The sequence below is a fragment of the Miniopterus schreibersii genome (genome assembly GCF_964146895.1).
Source record: "Miniopterus schreibersii genome assembly, chromosome: 16".
Classification (NCBI taxonomy): Eukaryota; Metazoa; Chordata; class Mammalia; order Chiroptera; family Miniopteridae; genus Miniopterus; species Miniopterus schreibersii.
Window position 1 is genome coordinate 22,538,387 of NC_138116.1, and position 21,639 is coordinate 22,560,025.

Sequence of the window (21,639 nt, forward strand, 5' to 3'; positions counted from 1 at the left end):
CATAAGCTGACAGTTACACCAATGTGACAAGTGACACGGTCACCCACAGGACATCATGGAGCAGAGAAGGGGCAGCTACTCAGCCTGGCGGGAGCAGGGAGGTTAAGGAGGAGCTGTCCCTGGAGTGAGGGCTGAGTTGCATCCCAATGGGTGAGCAGGTGAGGGCATTCCAGGCAGAGGGAACAGCATGGACAAAGATCAGGAGGCAAGAAACAGTGTGGAGGGTGCTGGCTGAGGGGACAGGGAAGGTGGCAGGGGCTGGGGTGAGCCCACCACAGACCACAGAAGGGCCTGGACTCCAAGCCGTAGACCACAGGGAGTGTTAGGCCCTGGAGAAATCCACCAAATGTACATTCAGATTAGATGGGACAGGGTGAGGCAGGGCTAGAGACTGAGAGGCCAACAAGGGGGTGGCCCACTGGAGAGAAGAGTAAGGCCTGGTGTCCCTGAAGGTCATCTCTTAGCCTCTCAGGCTCCTAAGGTTCCAAGTTGGAGCGGTACAAGTTTGTGTTGAATTAAATCCATTCTGCCTCTTTCAGTGTTCCTTTCTCCCTGACCCCCCTCTCTCCATGTCTTCCCCACGAACAAGGTGGCCATGAGGCTGCTAAGGGAGCCCTGCCTCCCCATCCCATGCCTCCAAACAGCCTCCATTGGATCTGTGTGTTAGTTTTATTTTCATTGCTTTGGTCTATACAAAAAAAACCAATAACCAAAAACATAAAGCAGTATTAATAAAACTCTCCCCAGGGACCTCCCCCAGCCCTCACATCCATGTGCAGGAGGTTGGGGGTGGGGTGAGGGGGTGTTGAAACAGGAAGGGGAAGAGAAAGCCCCTCACCGCACACCAGAGGGGTCAGCCAAGAGCACTTCTGGGGTCAGCTAGGGCAGTCGTGTGGGTGGGACAGGGGTGTGAGGAAGCTGTCCCCAGAACTACCCCCGGGAGGGGGCCAAAGCCAAGTGAGTGTCCTGGGGAAAGAGCAGGGAGGGTCCTGGAGTGGGGGATTCACTTTCCACATCTCTGTCCCATTTCCCTGGACAGTCCCTGAACTTTTCAAGAGGAGCTTTGGATTCTGGGGCTTTGGGCCTTGAACCTGGGTGTTGGAGACCCCAGGGACTCAGGATAGCTGGTCGGTGGAGTTCAATGAGAAAATCAGACCCAGAGAAGAAACCAAACCCCGTGGGCCCAGGCAGCTGGAGACTGGCAGCCCGGGCAGGGAGGGGGGGACTGCTGGGGTAACAAAGTCTAAAGCTTTAGTGCCAGGGCCACAGGGTTGGGGAGGGGGTATTGGGCCGTTGACCCACAGCCCAGAACAGAAAAGCAGGAGCAGATCACCATCCCAAGGAAGACCCTATGGAGGCATGGGGTTCGGCAGGAAGTCGTGGCCCTGGTCCCCCGGGCTCAGGCACTTTTCTGTCTCGCCCCATCGTCTGCACAGAGAGCCTCTCAGATGAGGAGCCGCACCTGGGGGATGGGCAGACACAGAGGCGTCAGGGCAGGCCTGTGACGCCTAGAAGCTCCTGCCATTATCACATCACCCACCCACCACCCATAGAAGGGGCAGGACCCCCCATCGCCAGCAAAGATAAAAGAATAAGGCAGGCCTTTCTTGGGGGAGCTCAACAGCAAAAGGCCCTACCCTCGTTCCCCCAAAAAGGAGCCAGAGTTTCAATAAAAACATGAGAGGGCCCCCGTGAGAAGGAGGTTCTAGAGGGAAGGGAAAGTGTGTCTCAGGGGCCCACAGGCATGAGAGAGGCTGCTTACTGGGGTAGAGCCAGCTAGGCCAGCATGTGGTCCGCAGTGGGGTAGGGGGGCCGGAGGCCTTCGCTGTAAGTGTCGATGGGATAATCCCCGTCCATGTCCATGTGCATCTCCAGGGGGTCCAGGGGCACATCACTTGAGTACATGGGGCGGTAGGTGGCATCCATGTCTGGGAAGGAGAAAGGGGACTCTGTCCAGGGTCTGCAGGCCACCCTGTGTGTGTTGGGGGGTCTGGACAGCCCTCAGCACCTCCTCTACCTTCGCCTAACCCCCAGTGGGCCTGACCCGCCTCCCTAAACTCCCATGTCAGGGGACCTGGACAGGATAGTACAATAGCTACCACTGGTCCTTAGCCCTGGAGACACAGGGCCTCTCCCTCCCTCACACCCCCATACCCCTCCCCCACTCTCTGGGGTCCTGAAAACTCAGCACACTTACCATCTGCATAGGGCTCATTGATGGGGATCATGCTCTGGGCCTGAGGAAGGAGACAGAGGAACAGTGAGGGAGGGGGAAGGGTGGAAAACGCAGGGGTTGCGGGTGGGCAGCTAGAGATGCTTCTATAAAGAGGGCCAGGGGAAAAGCGAAGATCCTCGAGGGAACCGAAGATGAAATGGGGTTACTCAGTACCCTGATGAACTCTTCTCAGGCACCTCCCAGGGTGGAGGGTCCCACCATTCATGCTTGGGGGCACCCACAGAACAAGAACAGCCCTGGGGAGGGGAGGGGACCGGAGAATGGGTGCCAGGAGCTGCCCCACGCAGGACAAAACAATCCAATCATAAAATAAAATAAAAGTCTACGAAGTTGCCAGGATGGTAGGAGCCCCCATAAAAGTGCTGTCCCTGTGCAGTGTGCAAGTTGCACAGCCTCAGGCTTCAGTCCACCCGGTACTCACAGCCTCCCAGGCAGCGGGGTCGTGCTTAAAGAGGGAGTTGGTGAGCTCCACGGACACACGCTTGCGGTAATCTGGGTTCTTGTCCTCGGAGATGCGGAACAAGACAGCCGCGGCATAAGTGGCTGAGCAGAGAGGAAAGGCCAAGTCAGGCACCTGCCTCCACCCTGGCTGGGGGGACAAGGCCCAGCCCCCTCGCTCACCCCCTCTCCCCCAGAACAGCCTCTCACCAGTCCCTTCATTGCGGGAGTGAAGCAGCTCCATGAGTGGGGCTGAGGCCCCCTCAGCATCGATGGCATCAGCTGCCTCCTTATCCTGGGCCAGCTCACACAGGACCCCAGCGGCCACACGCTGGATGTTCTCCACCGATGAGTACAGGAGCTGGGGACAGGAGGCGCAGGGTAGGGGTCAGGCAGGTGGGCAGCACCCCGCAGAGCCCTGCCCATCTCCACCTCCCCTTTCTGGATGTACCCCAAGCTCATTGGCCTATTTCCACTGGATTTTTATTATAGTCATCCATATATCCTATTTTTTTAAATCTAACATAGTATAAACCACTTCCTGAATTATTAAAAAACTTTCCCCAGTCCAGCCGGCATGGCTCAGCAGTTGAGCATCGACCTAGGATCCAGGAGATCGCAATTCGATTCCCGGTCAGGCCACATGCTCCAGCTGCGGGATCAATCCCCAGTGTGGGATGTGCAGGAGGCAGCTGATCAATGACTCTCATCATTGATGTTTCTATCTCTCTCTCTCTCCCTTCCCTTCTTGGAAATCAATAAAAATATTTTTAAAAAAAAGAAGATAATAAGTCTTTCTTTAAAAAAACAAACAAAAAAACTTTCCGTAAAAATCTCTGAGTTCACATTGATACTCAAGAAAGAAAATGCTGCAAAGCTAAACAATAACCACGCCACACCCATTACCAGACCACGGCTGCCAACCTTCCCGGTTCAGCAGCGGGGAAAAGCAGGGACTGGAGGACCTCTCCTGCCCTCCTGCCCCAGACTCACCTGCACAAACAGGGGGATGGTGTTGAGTCGGAAGATCTCCATGCGGTTCATGGGATCCCGGGCGAGGATGTGCAGGGCTCCAGTGCAGCCCTCCACAATCTCCTCCATCCTCACGCCATCCTGCACGAGAGGAGGCATTGGGACATGGCAACAGGTGGCCCCTGGACGCGGCCTCACGCCCCCCCCCAACAAGCTCACAACCCTCGTTGGTCCTTGGAGTGGCATCAGTTGCGACTCGCCTCCCCAAGTACACACTCACGTGCACACACATTCGCACAGGGGACACCCTGACCCCCAAGGAGGGCAGTCACAGGCACCACCAGCTCGCTTACCGTGTAGGGCTGCTGTGTGCCTGCAGCCACGTGGCGCTGGGCATCCTGATGGGCCTTGACCAGCAGCTGGACGAGGCGGGGAATGACGGCTGCCTCCTGCAGTGGGGCATGGTTGGCTGGGCACAGGGCCAGATTCCTGACCAAGCCAATGGTTGCCTGGCAAGGAAAAGGACAACAGCTGTCATTTCTTGGGTGTCTGGAGGATCCCAATTTCCCAGCATCATCTCCTCCTCCTCCTCTACCATCTCTCTGTCCTCCTGGCCGGACATGGACGTGCTAGAAGATCTCCAGAGAATGAGACCACCCCAGCCCATGTCCCTTATTCCATAGCATCTATGGGTTCTCATCTGTCCAGCTCCAACAGCCCCTGCTAAAATGATGCCCCATTCCAGAACACTCCGCCAGGCCCCATGCTGACTCTCACCCTATCCCCTCTCTTAACCCCCCTTCCAGAGACAACATAGTTGCTTTACCGATAGTTCCCAAACCCTGATTATCAGGGAGTCCTTGCTACAGTCGACCCTACAGCCTCTTCTGGTGACACTCATACAGTAATCAATCCCCAGCAGGGCCGAGGTCTCCTCCCCAGGGCTCCCCGACTCCCAGGAGCAACTCTGGTCTCCCAGGGCCCCTCAAGAGCTTGTACAGCAATTTATCATCTTATTTGACCCTCAAAACAAGAAGCCAGGAGGGCAGGGATGAAAATCACGTGAGAAATGAGGACATGAGCTCAGGGTGGATGAACTGCCAAGGTCACTTGTCCATTAGCTGCTGGGTCAGGATGCAAACCCTTCCCCCACCTAGGCCTTGCAGCAGGCACCAACCCTAGGACGAGCCACAAGCTGCCCCTTTATTCTCACTATGAACTTTTAAAAAATGTATATAATCACTCAAAGTCATTCTTATCTGTACTGTTAAATTGTCTAAAATTTAGCCAATGCCAGCGGGCTCTCCCAGGTGGTCCCCTGAGAAGGGCCCACCCCTTCACACCCCGGACTTCCTATGGCAGGCACTAGGTTGCCCCCCAGAATCCACTCAATCCCTTGTCTTTTTAGCATCGGTCCTGAGGTTTAGCAGACCCAGAGCCCTCTGATACATGACACATTGCTAGCCTCCTTATACCTCGATGTAGCCAAATGACCAAGTGCGAGGGTGTGGGCTAAAGTGTCACATCCAACTTCCTGGTCACTGCTAGCCTCCCACTTTTCTGGGGCTAGAATGCATTTGTGGGGATGATACAGCCCAATCATTGGTGTGAGCACAACTCTCTCATTCAGACCTTCTCCCGCTAACGTAAGAGGTGAGCTCCATGGGCCAGCAGCTACACCTAGGAGCTTGTTAGAAAATGCAGAACCTCACCTCCCCCACCCCGAGGTCTACAGAATCAGAACTTGCAGTTTAATGAGACAGCCCTAGGTGGTCATGTGACTAGTAAAACTTTGAAGTTCTGCCCTTGGGAATGGCCCAGCTATAAGAGAGAAAGATTCTGGGTCTCAGGAGCAGAGCCACTGTGGAGGTCTGAACCACTCCACGACAAAGGAATGAATTTCTAGCTTATTTAGGGCCCCTCTGTTACAGCAGCTTTGCCTGCACTGATACAGCACCTAATCCTGCCTGCAGAGTGCTCCTTTCCCTGGCCTAGCCCCTACCACGTCAGTGGTCATACCTTGACCAGTGGCCACTGGTTGGGCTGGTTGAGCAGCTTGACAATGGCCGGGATGCCATAGTTGAGGCGCACGGAGTTCTGGGCCATCTCGGCCTCAGGGTGGCGGCTGGTGAGGTGGCGCAGGGCGCAGACAGCAGGCTCCGTGATGTCATCCTTGTCGCCAGCACGCAGGATCGCGTGGATGAGAGCCTCCACGCCACTGTTCTGCGTCACCAGCGTCTTGTTCTTGCTGTTGTTGCAGGTCAGGTTGGACAGAGTGCCCGTGGCACAGGTGAGGACGTTGACGTCATCCACACTCAGCTGGTTCACCAGAATCTTCAGCACGCTCTCCAGTCCCTCCTGGGGTCGGAGAGGCAGTGCTGAGTGAGACAGACTCCCAACTGCTCCCATGTATGCCCCAGGGGAGTGAGATGGCCTGACGGGGGTGGAAGCCCACTCGGCTGATATTCACTGGGCCCTGCCTATATGCCAGGGAACCTTCATCCCTGCGATCCTACTGACGCCTATGAGAGGGCAGTGCTCTCCTGCGGGGCAGCTGAGGCCCAGAGAGACTATGTGCTTTGCCCATGGACCCATAGCTAGTGGGCAGGATCTGAACCCAGGCTTATCTCTAAGTTCCAAGCTCTTTCCTCCAGCCCATCTGCTCCTCCTCTGCATCCCCAGAGCCAGGCAGAGCCCCACTCAGGTGGAAGGAGGCCTCAGCCTCAGTGGCCCAGCTGACACATTTTCACATGCTTCTACCTTCTGGGCCTTCACTGCTGCCCCCTCAGCGATCCCCAGGCCAAATCTGCTGCTAAGGTCAGACTCCTAGCCATGAGTCTGGACGTGGTAAGACAGGAGGACAAGGGGCTGAAGAGGCGAACCCAGGCCTGAACACCTTCCTCACCTGTTTGGTGGCCACGTCTGAGAGGTTGCGCAGGGTCCAGAGGCAGTTCTGCACCAGGCGGGGGCTGTTGCTTGTCAGGTGTTTGCCCAGAGCCTGCATCCCACCTGGGGTAGGGGACACAGGTCACATCAGTCACAGGGGACCACAACTAACGGAGCCTGGCCACTGGACTGGGCCCTACCTTGGCCCTCCTGGCCACACAGGCCTAGTTTTAAGGCCACAGTACTCACCAGCCTCTACGATGGCAGGCTTATTGTTGGGACACACGGACAGCACCTTGAGCACGCGGCTGGTGGTCCAGAGCAGCTTCTCGTAACTGTAGTTGCGCATGATCTGCACAAGGGCCTGGGGTCCTCCGTTGGCCAAGATGATGAGCTGTGGGAAGAGGGGGAGAATAGCGTAAGACACGCAGGGACTATGACAACGAACAAGGGAAAAAAGGGGGACAACAGAACTGCCATTACTGAGCTTCAGCTAAAACCTGAATAGATTTTGTGACTATTAAATAAGCCAAAATCTTGAAAAAAAGGTAATACCCAAATGCCGGCAAGGACGAGGTGAAACTGTACTAACACCACCACTGATGGCATTGTAAATGACACAATCATTTTGGAAAGCAGTCTGGCAATCGGGGTAAAAGCCTATAAATATTAAAAACCCTTGGCCCTGCTGATGAAAAACTTTCCTCTTTGGGAAAAGCTGTGTACCTGAAGATGTTCATTATAGCATTGTTTACAACGGTGCCATTATAGAGGATGATTTTGCGGACAATATAATAAAAAAAAATGTTTTAATGTCATGTAGAAAGCAGATGCACGGATATACTTTTGCTATGGCTACTGTTACATACAAATATGCCCAGAGGACAGCACTGGAGGAAGCACATCAGGATAACCATGGCTGTGTGAGGATAATGCATTTGTTTTCTTTTCCTTACACTCAAAATGGTTATACGATGAAACATGTATAATAGCACATACATCTATATTTAACCTAAAAATGGGCAGGAGGCAACGAAATGAGGCTGCAGCTAATACAGAAGGTAATGTTATGGTGGGCAGTGGGTCTTGGCTGGGGGCGGGGAGGGGCCCACCTTGCTCTCCTGGTTGCCATAGGCCAGGAGCTGCAGGCAGTCAGTGGTGATGGCCAGGAACTTGGGGTTGTTCTTGTTGAGCAAGGGAACCATCTTCTGCAGCCCGTCGGCCAGGCGCACGGCCATCTTGGCACCCTCCTGGTAGAGCAGCAGGTTGTGCAGCGTGGTGATGGCGTAGAACAGGACCGACTCCACGGGGGAGCTGGGATGGTGGGCAGGGGGTCAGTGTGAGTCGGGTCCCAGGGGCCTGGCATAAATGTAGGCCACCTCCCCCAGAAAGCCTTCTCCAGTACTAACACCCTCATGGACATCACCCTTTGCTAAAATCTCATAGTCCCTCGAGCCCAGCCCACTTTTATGCATAGAGCACACATCACCTCTCCTCTCCCCACTGGGACTGTGAAGCCTGCTCCTGGGCTCCCAGCCCGGTGCTGAGCAGAGAGTAGGTCCCCTAATACCTGTCCCGACTATGTAGAATAACTACCACTACACACTCAGGCCTGAAAGGGGCCCTGAAAGGGGCTCAGAAGAGAGTGAGATCAATGTCTACCCTCAAGGAACTCGCAGCCTGGAAAGGGGCTCAGAAGAGAGTAAGATCAATGTCTACCCTCAAGGAACTCGCAGCCTGGTGCGGCGCTGAGGAAAGGCCAATCAACGTTGGAAGGCCGGAAAGGTAAAGGTGGCCAGGGAACACGCTGTTCCCTCCCTTGGAATACTCTTGCCTTTATCTACAACAGCCAAACTCCACTCATCCATCAACGTTGCCATTAGAGTCAACAGCTCCTCAGAGGTCTGAACAATCTCAGACACACCTCTGCCCTAGTCTATACTGTAGCCTCATAACTAACCTGCCTGTTACATAAGCAGCTAAGCACCAAGACTGGACATGGTTCTGCACCTGGCACATAGTAGGTGCTCAATCAATGTTGTATGGAAGCCCAGGAAAGGGAGGGGGAAGGCCAAAGGAGGGAGGCCCTGGGTCCCCACAGTGAGTAGGGGTGGGTACCTGAGCATGCGAACCAGGGCAGGGATGCCACCCGACTTAAAGATGGCGAGCAGCCCCTCACGGTGGTGGGAAAGGTTGTGCAGGATGCTCGTGGTGCAGCGGGCCGTGTCCAGGTCACTGGTGTTCTGCATGGTACGCACAACAGCTGCCACCAGCTGGGGCGAGCCCATCAGCGCCCGCCTCGATGCCTCCTTCTTCGACAGCTGATTCACGATCATGGCCGCCTTAGTCACCACCACCTGGGGGGAGCGGAGCGAAGGATAGAAGTAAGCAGATGAGCCAGGTCCAGTTGCCACTGTGAGAAGGAGGTGACCAGGAGGCTCCCTCACAAAGCTCAGAGGGACCCAGGTGAGACTCTTCCTACTGATGGGGCTGCGGGTTCAGGACCTCCCTCTGTCCTAGGTAGGGCCCTCCCTGTGGATGCCTGACATCCCCCTTCCCTGCCTGCCCCTGCCCCCGCCCCAGGGAGACCCCTCCCGGACCGGGTCCTCGTCATTGAGCAGCTTGGTGAGCTCCGGCAGGGCGCGGGTGGCCAGCTCAGCGTCGTCCTGGTAGTTGATGAGATGCACGATGGCTGACTTGAGCAGCTGCGACGGCTCAGCCAGTCGCTGCAGGTTGGTGGTCTGCCCCTCCACCTGGGTGGCCAGCAGCAGCGAGCTGTCCTCCCCCGTCATGCCAGGACACATGGCCTCCCGCACCCGCTTGGCTCTGGCCGTTGTGGACATCTGGTACTCCAGGTCACCTAGGGACCAATGGACAGGGACTGAGCTGCAGAGGGCAGGCAAGGGGAACCCGGGGAGCAGGGCAGGCTGTGCAAACAGCCCACCTGGATGCTCTAGGCTGCCTCCCAACCCGACCAAAGGCCCAGCGCACCACCTACAGTTCTGCCTAGCCAGTGACCTTGGGGGGGGGGTCACCATCGCCACAGTTAAGTCATCTGTAAAATGGGGCACCACCTATTCTGTCCACTACAGGGAATTCTTATGAGAATTAAATGAGATAATAGTTGTGAATTGCTCTGAAAAGAAAGGATTCATGTGTAAGGCACATCTCACTACAAAAATATCAGTGATGATTATTATTAACAGGAATAGCTAACATTTTTTGAGTATTTATTATGTGCCTGGTAGTGAATTAAGCGTTTTTCTTGTATTTTTTCATTTAATCTTAGAACAATCCTACAAGATAAGTACTATTTTTTAAAAATATTTTTTGGTTTTTATTGATTGATTGATTGATTTCAGAGAGAGGAAGGGAGAGGGAGAGATAGAAACATCAATGATGAGAGAGAGTCATCGATTGGCTGCCTCCTACACACCCCCTACTGGGGATAGAGCCCACAGCCCAGGCATGTGCTCTCACAGGGAATCAATGCTCAACTCCTGAGCCACGTCAGCCGGGCTAAAAAATATTTTTTAATGTAGTTAATAAGATCTGATACTGATTTTTTTTTAAATTTTTATTTATTGATTTGAGAGTCATTGATTTTTTGCTCCACCTATCCATTGGTTGGTTGATTCTTGTATATGCCCTGGCCAGAGATCAAACCCACAACCTTGGTGTATTAGGATGACGCTCTAACCAACTGAGCTACCTGGCCAGGGCCAAGATAAATACTATTATTATTTCCACTTTACAGATGAAAAAACTGAGGCACAGAGAGATTATAAGAACCCAAGCTGGGATCTGAACTCAGATAATCTGACTCCAGAGCCCAAACCCCAACCCTGTGTCCCTCCCTTAACAACCAGGTAAAGGCCAGATGAGACAGCCTGGTTCTCTTCAACCCTGAAATCTCATGATTCTAATTATACCCTCATCATTTCCAAAGGAGGCAACTCTTCCATTATATGGACAGGCAATTTGAGGCTCAGAGGTAGTAGACACCCAATATCATATAGCATATCAAAGGGCAAGTCAGGAGAGGGGTTTCAGAGAGCAGAAGGTGGGTTCTTAGCTCAGACTCCAGATTCTACCTCCTGGGTTGTCCCGGGAGTCCCACAAATAGGTGCCCAGGCTTCCCACACAGCTTTGTCTCAGCCAGAGTCTCAATGCCCTGGGGAGAGGGAGGCAGAGTTTCCACTCCCCAATTAATCAGGGAGGAGACATCGACATGGCTTTCCCACCTGAATGCTGGTGGGGCATCCCATTCCCTAAGGCCCAGAAATGGGCAGGTCACTTCACCACCTGACCTTGGCCCACTTCCAAGTCAGCATGTTCCACATTCCAACTTGACTCCTCCCTGCCCCGCACCAGGAGCCCTCAGGCTTAAGAACTGCACCAACTCTACCAGACAGAGGACTCCCAGAGGGTGGAGCTCTGCCTCCCCATCTAATTTAAAGCTCCCAGAACAAAAGGACTCTGTATTCCTGCAGCCCATGGGTCCCTGAGGGCAACAGTGACATCTCCTCATCACATTGTAAACTCCGGGAAGGCAAGGACTGTGCCTCTTCCTTCAGACTGGTGGGCAGGGTCTATGCCTCCCCTTCATGCTAGAGGTTTACAAAGAAGGATCTGCCTCCTTCCCAGATGGGGGCATCCTGAAGCAGCTGTGCCTCTTCCCTCAGACTGGGAAGCCCCTCAAGTCTGTTTCTTTTTACCCTGACCTCCCTCCAGGGCCCAGCCTGGTTTCCCATGGAACAGTCCCCAAAGCTCCCAACCTTGGCTCTGAGGCGCCCCCTGGGTGTAGGTGGTGGTCTTCTTGAGTGTGTACTGGCGCCCGCAGGCCTCCTCCTCCTCCATGACGCCCTTGCTGCTGACTGAGGGCACACCGGTGTTGGCGCCCGAGTGGATGCCTGAGTCGTACGTATACGTCTGTTGCCACTCCGTCACCTTGATGGGCTGTTCGATCAGGTTCATCACCTCCATGGTGGCTGCTGGGGACACAAAGAAGAAGCAAAAAATCAGCTGGCCCCGTTGGCTGGCCCGGCCCCTGGCTTCCCCAGGCCCTGGCCGTTACCCCTTACTCCTACCACAAACCCGAGGGCCCCAGAGGGCTGTGATGGAGGGAGTGGGGAGCAGAGAGGCACCAGGCCCAGGAAGGGATATCCACGCGTGAATCCTATCTACGCGTGAGTCCTGGGCTTGCATCTCTGACCTCCACCAGGGTGGAATGAAACCCATGGTGGGTAGGGGAGTAAAGAGCTAGATGCCCCACCCCAGCCCTGGGCTCCCTCACCTGGGAGTTGGGTTGACTCTTCCCAACTCTCCCAGAGCAGAAAGCACTCAGGGCCTCCAGTAGCTACTGGGATCCCGCAGACCCACCCCCATCTACTGGGGCTCGCTGGGAAAGGCTGCTGGATGTGAGGTAGCTGCACCAAAAACCGGTTGGTCAGACAGGGAAGCAGTCAGACAGGTTTCTCTGGGAAGCCAGGGAGGCTGCTGGGAACAGTAGGAGGCGCCCCAGGATCCCTCAGGGTCTCTTTCCTGCAGATAGGGCAGGATCATAAGTGGTCCCAGAGGCCCAGGGCCTAAGATCCCGTCTCTCCAGCACCCCAGCTTCTGGAAACCTTTCCCAGAGTTCTGAGTCCCACGGAGAGTTTCAAATTTCAGCCTCACACTACCAGGGCAGTACACCTATCTGCTGAGCCTGTGTCCCCATCTGCAAAATGGGGTCGCACCAGCTCCCTAGCAGGTTGTTGTGAGGACTGTATTTATAAAGGACCCAGCCTGGCTCACAGCAGGTTCAGGTGTTGGTGGCAGTGGTAGTGGCCATGTAACAGCACCACCTCTCCCCTGCAGTGTTTGCCCACCTCTTGGCGTCCTCGAATCCAGGCTAGGGATAAGGGGTGAGGCAGGCCTCGGGGTGGTCATTGCCACTCAGGCACCCCTTGGGATACTTGGGGTTAGTAAAGAGTTGGGCCCTACTCTGTACCAGGGAGGTAAATTCCCACTTGCTGTCTGGCTCCCTGTCTTGGAAGCTGACCTTGGAAGTTAGCGCCTGGGAGGAGACAAGGGAAGCCGTGCTCCAATGAGGGCTGACCTTCTGCCAGATCTTTCACTAATATGCCATCCTCACTAGCAGGTTTGGAAGCACATGCTCTTTTCCCCATTCACAGATGTGGAAACTGAGGGACCATCTGGTGAGGTGGCACAGCAGAAAGACGGCAGAGCCAGAACCAGGCACAGGCATGAATGATACCCAAGAGTGCGGCCTTTGCACACCCAGCATAGCCTCAGACAGCAAGCAGACCCCGGGCTGGTCTACCTGTGAGGCTGGGCAGCACCCAGCACCTCAAACCCTTTGTGTTGGGGAACTGGTGAGAATGAGGGTGGGGTGGCTGGTGCAGCCTGGCCCCACCCCAGGAACAAAGATCACCAGGAATAAGTCTTCCCAGTGAGGCCTGGAGGTCCCATCCTCAAGGAAGAAGGGATGACAAACGGTCCTTCAGGTCTTACTTCCTTTTATGGTGACACCTGGCTCCTCCCCTGCCCCTGAGCACACCTGGAACAGGCAGAGGCAGGAGTCAGACCAGCTCCCAGCACCTCCCTGTCCCCTCCTCCCTTCTTTCCCTCCTCCCATCACGTCACCCCCAGTGACTCAGAGTTTCGAGCTGATAAACAGAAGCAGGTCCAGAACACCAGACAGCCGTATGTGCCAGCTGCTTCCCAGGCACTGACCAAGTGTGGCTATTTCACAAGGAACCCCCCCACCCACCACCACACTGCCCAGCGCTCCTGCTGGAGAGAGAACAGAGGAGAGTCTTGTCACAGAACCTGGAGAAGGAAGGTGAAACTGCATCAGGAAATGAGCTGCATTAACCCTCTAAATGCCACCTGGCTAGGAGGAGGGCTGAGCCCACACCTGGATGCTGAGCCTCCGTCAAATCCACTCAGGATGGACTGGACATCTCAAACCCTGATCAATAAAATCAACCCACCATCAGAGTTGAAAAAAGTCCCCCGCCCCAAGCAGAGACAGCTGCCTATTCCTGGTGCTTTGAGCCAGAGGCTTGCAGGCCTCCCCCAGAGCCACAGGGACAATCCCTCACCTGCCTGGTGTCCAAAGGGACTACCAAGGTCAAGGCTGGCCATGGAAGCGGGGTTTCCTCAGCAGGCCCTTCACCACCCCACCAGCCAGTCCAGGGGGACACAGAGCCTCAGGAGGTCAAAGGATCCTGGGAGAGGGTAGGCATCTGCTGTTACTATCAAATGAATCTCATTTTCCAGCCAAGCAACCCTGACAGGCATTTTATTACTCCCAGTTTCTAGGTGAGGAAACTGAGGCTCCACATTGAGAAAATGGGGGCACTCAGCTCAAATCCAGGTCTGCCTCACTGCAGACCAGCCTCCAGCCACTAAACAGGGCTGCTCCCCTGGCTCCTAACAGGGGAGCCAGGGAAAGAGGGACCCCTAGGGTCAAGGAGAGAGGGCCAGACACCCAGCTGCAGAGAAGAAGGGGGGCAGGACGTGGGCAGAGCTGAGCCCCCTCACCAAGGGAAGAAGCAGCGGGTGAGACCAAGGGTGCTCCCAGAGCACTGGCTGGGAAACCAGGAGTTCCGGGTTCCAGTCCCAGCCCCCCCGATGAACTTGCTGAGTGTCCTTGGGCAATTATTTTTCCTCTCCGTGCTTCATCTACGCAAGAGTGGCCCAGGTGATCTCAGAGGAATGCTGATATCTAAGATTCTAGGAATAAGGAACCAGAATTTTCATGACAGACAGGAGAAGGCCAAGAGTGGGCAGAATTGGAATGCAGTTCAGAGAGGACACACCAGAACTCTCCTTGAGGAAGGATCACAGGGAGGGAGAGCTATTTCCACAACAGGAAAGCTAGAAAGACGTCAGACCTCGAACCAGCCCCACCTTTCTCCCTACCTGCTCCCCAGGAGAACCAGGGAAATTCTCCCACAAGAAGTAAAAGTGCTGTTTTCGCAGTTCCCAGGGTGAAGGGGCCACACCCAGTTTGGTCTCATCCCTCCCACTCCACCCTGGACCTGAAGCGAGACCTGCCACAATGCCCCCGGACAGAGCCAGGGTGGAAGTGGGTGAGACAGACTCGGGCCCTGCCCATGGGCCCTGGACACAGACGGGCAGAGCCAGACACAGGGCGGTTTTCTGAGTTGAATGGGGGGCCTTTGTTTTTAGCAGCATGCTCTATTCTTGGCATCACTGGAGGAAGAAACCAGCTCAGAGATCATAGGGTGGGGTGGGGGACAGCGCAGGGACAGGAAGAGAGACAGGGCCCTGGAGGGGGGGGACCTCCCCCACAGGTCCACACCGGGGAGGAATCCGCGAGGAAGCAACAAGCTGCTTTGGGCATGCTGTCTTCCATTCTTGCTTCCTCCTCGGCACGGCCAACCCAGCAGGCTGGCGCTGGGCACCCTAAATCCAAGACTGTCTTGGCATAGTGTGGCCCAGCCTGACATTAAAAATAACTCCCACCAGAGCTACCTCAGGCTCCTGCCCCCACCAGTACTCACTGTCAGTGACGGGCACAGCTGGGCTGGGCTGCAGGACGCCAAGTGTCAATAAGACACCTGGAAACAAGGACAGGAATGGGCGGCCCAAGAAGCTGGAACCAGGCTCAGAAACATTGCATTAGGACTAGAAGAGCAGGCTGGGCCGGGCCCCCACAGGTTCCTTGGGCCAGAGGCCAACGCCCTTTGCAGACTCAAATCTTGGACTCGGTGACGGAAAAGGGAGCTGTGAGCACGGGAGTCAGGTCACTCCATGTCCTTAAATCTCATCTAATGGTCCTCATCTGTTAAGGTGAGGTGACCATGCCACTCACTCCCTTCTTCAGACCGCTGTGTGAACCAAACTCACCTGTGACCATGGAAGCCCGCTATGGACAGTAAAGACTCAGGCAAACATCCTTCTATTGAGGAAGAAAAGAAATGGCAGAGGAGGCCAGCAGCCTGGTCTTTGGTACCCAGGACCCAGGACCCAGGACCCTCTGATGAGAGCTAGGAGGGGTGCTGCCTCCTGGGCCTAGGCCAGGGTCCCTGGGGTGGGGTAGGACGTGGCTGGGGAAGAAGAGCTCTGTCCAGGTCCTGGGAGGGGAGGCCAGGTGGGGGCACTGTGCTGCCCCACTCTCCGGTCACATGTGCTCCTTACGCAGGCAGAGCCGTCAGGCGAGTCAGGCTGGACATTCCCCACATAGCAGCCCCAAGGGAGAGGCTGGGCTCCACAGGGTCGCCAGCCCCCACCCTTCCCCACTCTGTCTCTGGCTCCAACTGAGATTTGGCCAGCAATACTGATGGAAAGAGACTCTAGAAAAGTACAGAGACAGACATGACTGCTTCCCTTGAGAGCCCTGCCTCCCCCATCAGGCTGGGGCTTCCCAACTAGGCCTCTCCCCTCAGTATGGTGGCTCCAGGAAGATATCTCCGAGCAGACTAGGTGTTCCTTGGCAGCCTGTAGTCTCCCCCATCAGACTGGTCATTCCAAGTGGGCAGACTGAAGCGGGTGCTAGGTATGGACAAGGCCCTGGGGACAAGAGAAGACAGAAGCCCATCCGGAGCTTCTGGAGCAAAACCCTCACTTCCTGTCTGGAGGACACCCAAGCAGTGGCCAGAGGACTGGCTAGGGGTGGGGGAGGCTCGGGTCAGGCTGCCCCAGCTGCTGTTTGTTTTCTTCCTTCTGGGCTCCTTCCCAAAGCAAACAAACCAGGGTGGGAAAATGAAGGGGACTTGGAGGAGAGGGAAATGCCAGGCCAAGTGGCTTGACCCGGGAACCTCTGGGCACCCCCGGAGAGGGCTCCAGCTGGAGCTCTACTCCCTGCTGGTGCCCTGTGTGGGCAAAATCCCAAACTGGCACATGACCCCAAAGCTGGACTCCTGGGAATGGAAAAACACTTCACCAAGCCTCAGGAAACAGCAGCAAAGGGCTAACATGTCAGTGATGTATCTCAATGCACAAGTGCCCGCTGACCTGCCCCCTGCCCACCCTCACCCACCCCAGGGGCTTGGGTGGCCTGACAACCCCAGCTGGTGTCACTCCTCTGGTGTGATTCATCAGGTGTTCATGCTGCAAGGATGGCTGCCTGGCCCACTCCTGGGACAGCAGGGAAGTCCCCACTGTTTGTTCGCTGTTCAACATTTGCTGGAGAAAATGAGGATTTGGATAAAATGAGGATTGGGATCTGGTTAAAATCTGGTATTGTATACAAAGCATGAGATGATCAAGATCAAGGATATGAAACGAAGATGCTAAGAAAAAAGGAAGAAATATTTGAGTTAGTTGCCTCCACAGAGTAGGACTTTTTTTTCTTCCCTAGTAAACTTTTCTCACTTTCTGATTATTTTTTACAATAGTACTGTTTCAATCAAGAGGGAACGGAGTCCAACCTCCTCCTCACCCCCAAACAAGCAGCATATTCATTGCCCAACCACGGTCCCAACTCACCCCCCCACCCTGTGGCTGCCACTCCTCAGAGATAAGAATCCGCAGGACTCCTGCTGTCTCCACAGTGAGGAAAGAAAGCAGACCAGTGAACCCACACTTTGCAGGTCACAGAAAGCAGAGCTTCCTGCCCTGAGGGCCCCCAAAGCCTGAGGTGCCCTGAGGCTGAGCAAAGGGGAGTGGTCAGAGAACTTTCTCTTCAGGCCTGGCCAAGGAAGTTGCTGGAAACTGGGGCAGTCCATGATCCCCAGACCTCCACCAGATTCAACCAAGTCCCGGGAGAGTGGCCTTCGGTCTCACTTGCAGGGACACAAACCCCGATGACCTGCCCCAGCCACACTTCTCTTTCTCTTCACAGGGGTGACTGGGCCAGCTGGCGGCTCATGGATACCTGTCCCTCTCACACCAGGTCTCTTTTCGTCCAAAACACACAAGACTGAGTTTCCCCAGGGACCCCAACAGACCTCAGATTCACCCCAAAGGAACGGGACTGCTGCCTGCCCTCTCTCGTGGGGCAAGATGGTCCTCCCAGCTCACACGGACAGGGCCCTGCAACTCTGAGCCTCCATCTCTCCCTCTGACTCTTCAACTCAAGGCCTCATCTTGAACAAACAGGAAGTCCCTCCTGTCTGGCCTCATCCCTTCCCTAAGAGCATCAGTCCCAGTGGCTTTTGTGCCCTCCAGGGTGATGAAAACCTACAAGCCCCTCACCCTCTTTATAGCTAACAGGCAGGACTGAGTTCCTTCTCTTTCCTTCTCTGTCACATCAAGTCTCCTCGGCCTTCTCTTCTCCAGCATCAATAATCCCCATGCATGGGGTCTTTTCCTGTCTTCAAGGGATCTGGAAGCCCAGTGCTGATAGACTCGGAGGCCCCTATTTCCCAGGCCCATTCTGGTGACAGGTGCCCAGGTAGCAAAGATGCCATAGTTGTGCAGGTCTGAGAAGACAGTGACACCAGCCCCTCCTTCAAGGACCCAAACCCCATCACCAGAAAGACCCTCCCAGCAGCAAAAAACCCATACTGTAGCCCCGCAGTCTCCTGGGCTCCAAAGCAGGGGAGAGCTACCTCCATGCCCAAAAGCAGTCTGGCAGGACTGCCCCGTACAATCGTACAATCCAGCAGGACGTTGGCCCAGTCTAAATCTCTCCTTTCTCTCCACTCTCCAGGGAGCAGCCCCCCCTTTATCTTGGCTTAGGCCCAGCCCCCAGCAAGGCAGGCAACTCCCACTTCCTATACAGGGACAAGCCCAGCACAGCCCACCCTTCTGCCCAGCTCAGGCCAGGAGGCAGCGCCAGCTTTGACCCCTGCCCTCCTCTCCCCACCCCTAACTTCCTCCACACATCTGCCACAGGCTTCGGACCCCAGACTTGGGGAGAGAGTCCTCCACCACCAGGAACTAAAAGCCAAGCCACAGGGAAGGTTTCATAAGGCTGGAGGCTAGGACATGAGTCACCCCACCTGACAAATCTGCCCCCACCTTCACCACCTACACATACCTTCCCTGGCCTTCCTGATGTTTCTTCTCCCCAAACCCCCAGCGAAGGCTCTCAAAAAGGAGTGGCAGGAAAACTTGTCCCAGAGCCACGGTGGGGTGATAAATCAGGATGGGCTCTGGGTTTAGAGCCAGAGGACCCAAATGCCAGTCTTGGCTCTGCCTGAGTCTCACTGTGCAACCTTGGGCAACTTAGTTAACTTCCCTGAGTTTCAATTTCCTCATCTGTAGAATGGGGTAATGATACCTGCCTCTAGGGACAATCATAAGGATTAAGTGAGAAGAGTTAATGAAAGTGCTAGGTATCTAGGTAGAGTCCTCCTTGCTTAAGTTACCACGTATCTACTTACTGGGTAGGTAGGTATTATTATTCCCATTTTACCAAGGAGGTCACTGAAGCTCAGAGAGGTAAAGTGACCAAGGCCACATAAGTAATGAGTGACAGAGGTAGGGTTCAAACCCTGCTCAGGCCAAGCCCAAATCCCTGTGCTCAGAACTGCCTTACTGTAACACCTCTCCAAATAAATGGCCTTTCTGTTGACGAGTCTATTGTCCCATCTCATTCTAAGGTGGCTCCTCTCCTTATCCCTCCTAGGCCAGGGAGTGACCCCCTCCATGGCATCCAGGAGGGAAGCAGGCAGCAGCCGGGGCCCTGACTTCCTTCATTCCTACAGGCTGCATTCTCAGCCCTGGCAGCCCAAACAGAGGCTCCAAGAGAATGTGGTGGAACTGGGAGGGGGAGGGGGAGGGGGGGGGGGGAGAGACTCCTGTCATCCAAGCTAGGGTTTGATCTAGCAAGAAATGACTAATTGGATCCTACCTTCCCCCTCCCCCCACTCCCATCCAGTAAGTAGCCAGTTTTCACCAGCCACCTCCTAGCAATCCTTCCTCAGTATTATCTTTTCATCTCAGCCACAAACCAGATTAGCTAAACTAATCATTTAACCAATGTAATTACAATGCCTTCCACTCCTCCACTTAGGCATCAAGAAGAGGGAAAACAGGTTATTTTTGCCCAAATTCTATGCCCTTATGTCTCCCCACAGGTACACTACCCACTAGAGAAGTGGGATGGGGAGGAAGCCTGATCCCTGGGGGTGGGAGGCATTCCATGGGGGTCTGACCCCACCCCCACTCTCCCATCTACAAACAGGAAGGAGGTGGTAGGGTCTTCCCAAGTGAGTAAGGGCAAGCAGCCTGATTCCCCACAATCTTCCCTTCACCCCAGGACTGATGGAGAACCTGGCTCTTACATTCCCCTCTCTGTTCCCCGAGGAGGCTGGGCTCCAAGTCCCTGCAAAAATACCACACTTCAGAATTTTAAAAACCAGTGCTGGAAGCTTAGTGAGGATCCACAACTCTGGCCAGGGGTAGGGCTCTCAGAAAACTGGGGACTGGGGAGGTGCTAATGCAGCTCTACCTGAACCCCCCCCCCATAAGCTTTCCTTCTGCCCCACTTTCCCCATCAAATTCTCTCAGAAAAGGGGGTGGGTGGGGAAAGGACAGCAAAAGCCTCCAGAAGGAATGCACCTTCGAAATCCAGAAATCGAATGGAAATCAAGCCCCACTGCTCCGCGTTTTTCCGCCACAATTACCAGCCAGCTAAATACCGTGGGGGACCGAGTAGAGGGAAAAAAAAAAGAAAAAAAGACCAGAACAGTCGCTTCCCCCCACGTACGTCATTTGGCCCGGCCCTGCCCCACCCCCATTCCTGGGGAGGGGGCAGAGCTTGGGCGAGAGCCACTAGCTCAGGCCTCAAGTGAGGGGGTGTGGTGGTCCCCCGAGACAGGAAGAGAAGGAAGAAGCAGCTTCCCCTACGGCCCACCCCACCCCCATCTCAGGCCCCAGGGGCCCAGCAAACAGGATGGAAGTGGAGGCAGGGAGGACAGGGTCAGAGCGCAAGCACTGGCCCGGGATTAACCTGGCCAGCTGGGGGATGGGGCTTTGCTCCAAGAAGGACCCCATAAACCTGGAGTAAGCCCTGGGCAAGGAGGCATGAAAATCTCCAGAAAAAGCTGCCGTGGATACTTCTCCTGGAAAGTTTGTTTTGGGTAATTTTTTTCCGACAATAAGAGGTTAGAGAAGAGGGTAGTCCTGTTCCCGTATTAACACTCTGGAAGCCGCAGCTACTGGAAATTGGGCCAGTGAATTCTTCACCCATGCACGACCCCACCTCCCAGACCCCAGTCCGAGCCACGGGTGCCAGACACCGGTGGGCGCAGAGCCGGCCCTGCACAAGCCCACCCCACCTCCGCTGGTGAGCCCTAGCCCGGCACCCACCGGAGCGGAGGGAGGCGCCGCAGGTACAGTGCCAATGAGGCTCCGGGAGCTGGAGGACAGGGCCTGTGGACTCCGTGTGCTCACCTGCTCGGCAGGTGGGGCCCTCGTCGCTGGGAAAATGTGCGCTCGGCCCCCACAGTTGGGCAAGCCGGGCGCAGACAATAGGGCCCCACCCAGGCCTGGGGGAGTAGAGGGAGGGAAAGCGAGGATGACGCGTGAGGTGGGGTGTGGGTGGCCCCAAAGAGACCAGCGGCAGCAAGTTTCCCAAACAGTAAATTCCTAGTCAGAGTGAGCCCCGGGACGCAGACGGAACAGGTCAAAGTCTGCCCCGCAAGAGGCAGGCAAGAGTCTGGGACGCGGCGCCAGGCGAGTTCCGCGGGTCCGGGGCAGGCACAATTCCGGAGGCACCTGCCCTGACCACTTCCCGCCCTTCTAAATCCCCGGCTCACGACGCCCCAAAGCGCACTCGGCCCGAGCCTCGCGTCCCCGAAGGTCGTGGCGCCCAGGACCCCGGCGCGCCCCCTGTCGCCGGTGCAGGGTGACGCTCCCCGGCTCCCGCCCTCACCTGCCCTGAGACTGAGGGTTCGGCGTCTCGGCCGCTCGCCCCCCTTCCCTCGCCCCAGCGATACCTGCCGCGATCGTCCGCACCTGAGTGTGGAACCTGGCCGGGCTGGGTTGGGGTCGGGCCGGGATGGGAGCCGGCGCGGGCAGCGAACTGAGCTCGGCACGATCGGGCGGCGGCTGCTCCGGACTCTGGCCAAGGCAGCAACTCAGTAACTGAACAAAAGGCGAGGGGACCTGACAGCCAAGCCACGCCTCTCGCCCCCTCGAAGCTCCGCCCCCGAGGGAGACGCCCACCCGCTGATGCGGGC

General features: G+C 55.7%; 1 protein-coding gene across 4 annotated transcripts; it reads right to left on the reverse strand.

The window, feature by feature from the left end:
- Window positions 1–655: 655 nt before the first annotated feature.
- On the reverse strand, window positions 656–21,569 carry JUP (junction plakoglobin). Of its 4 annotated transcripts, none has more exons than XM_081116211.1 (15): window positions 21,416–21,569; window positions 11,311–11,526; window positions 9,133–9,392; window positions 8,651–8,889; window positions 7,645–7,846; window positions 6,782–6,926; window positions 6,552–6,655; window positions 5,666–6,004; window positions 4,000–4,155; window positions 3,668–3,787; window positions 2,885–3,035; window positions 2,658–2,779; window positions 2,198–2,237; window positions 1,763–1,928; window positions 656–1,462 (listed from the first exon to the last, which is right to left on the reverse strand). In XM_081116211.1, the coding sequence occupies exons 2-14, from the start codon at window positions 11,516–11,518 to the stop codon at window positions 1,777–1,779; spliced, it is 2,238 nt and encodes a 745-aa protein (XP_080972337.1). In that variant the 5' UTR covers window positions 11,519–11,526; window positions 21,416–21,569; the 3' UTR covers window positions 656–1,462; window positions 1,763–1,776. The 4 variants fall into 4 exon arrangements, with proteins under 4 accessions (XP_080972337.1, XP_080972334.1, XP_080972335.1 ...); XM_081116208.1 differs by having other exon boundaries at window positions 21,397–21,544; XM_081116209.1 differs by having other exon boundaries at window positions 11,311–11,523; window positions 21,416–21,500.
- Between the last annotated feature and the right edge of the window lie 70 nt (window positions 21,570–21,639).

What these genes read in the sequence shown, in the direction of transcription:
- JUP (XM_081116211.1), bottom strand. Translation starts at nt 11,518, where the DNA reads ATGGAGGTGATGAACCTGATCGAACAGCCCATCAAGGTGACGGAGTGG. An exon ending in ATGGCAACCAGGAGAGCAAG is followed by an intron (nt 6,927 to 7,644) that starts GTGGGCCCCTCC and finishes CTCTTCCCACAG; the next exon opens with CTCATCATCTTGGCCAACGG. An exon ending in GCCTGCCATCGTAGAGGCTG is followed by an intron (nt 6,656 to 6,781) that starts GTGAGTACTGTG and finishes CCCCTACCCCAG; the next exon opens with GTGGGATGCAGGCTCTGGGC.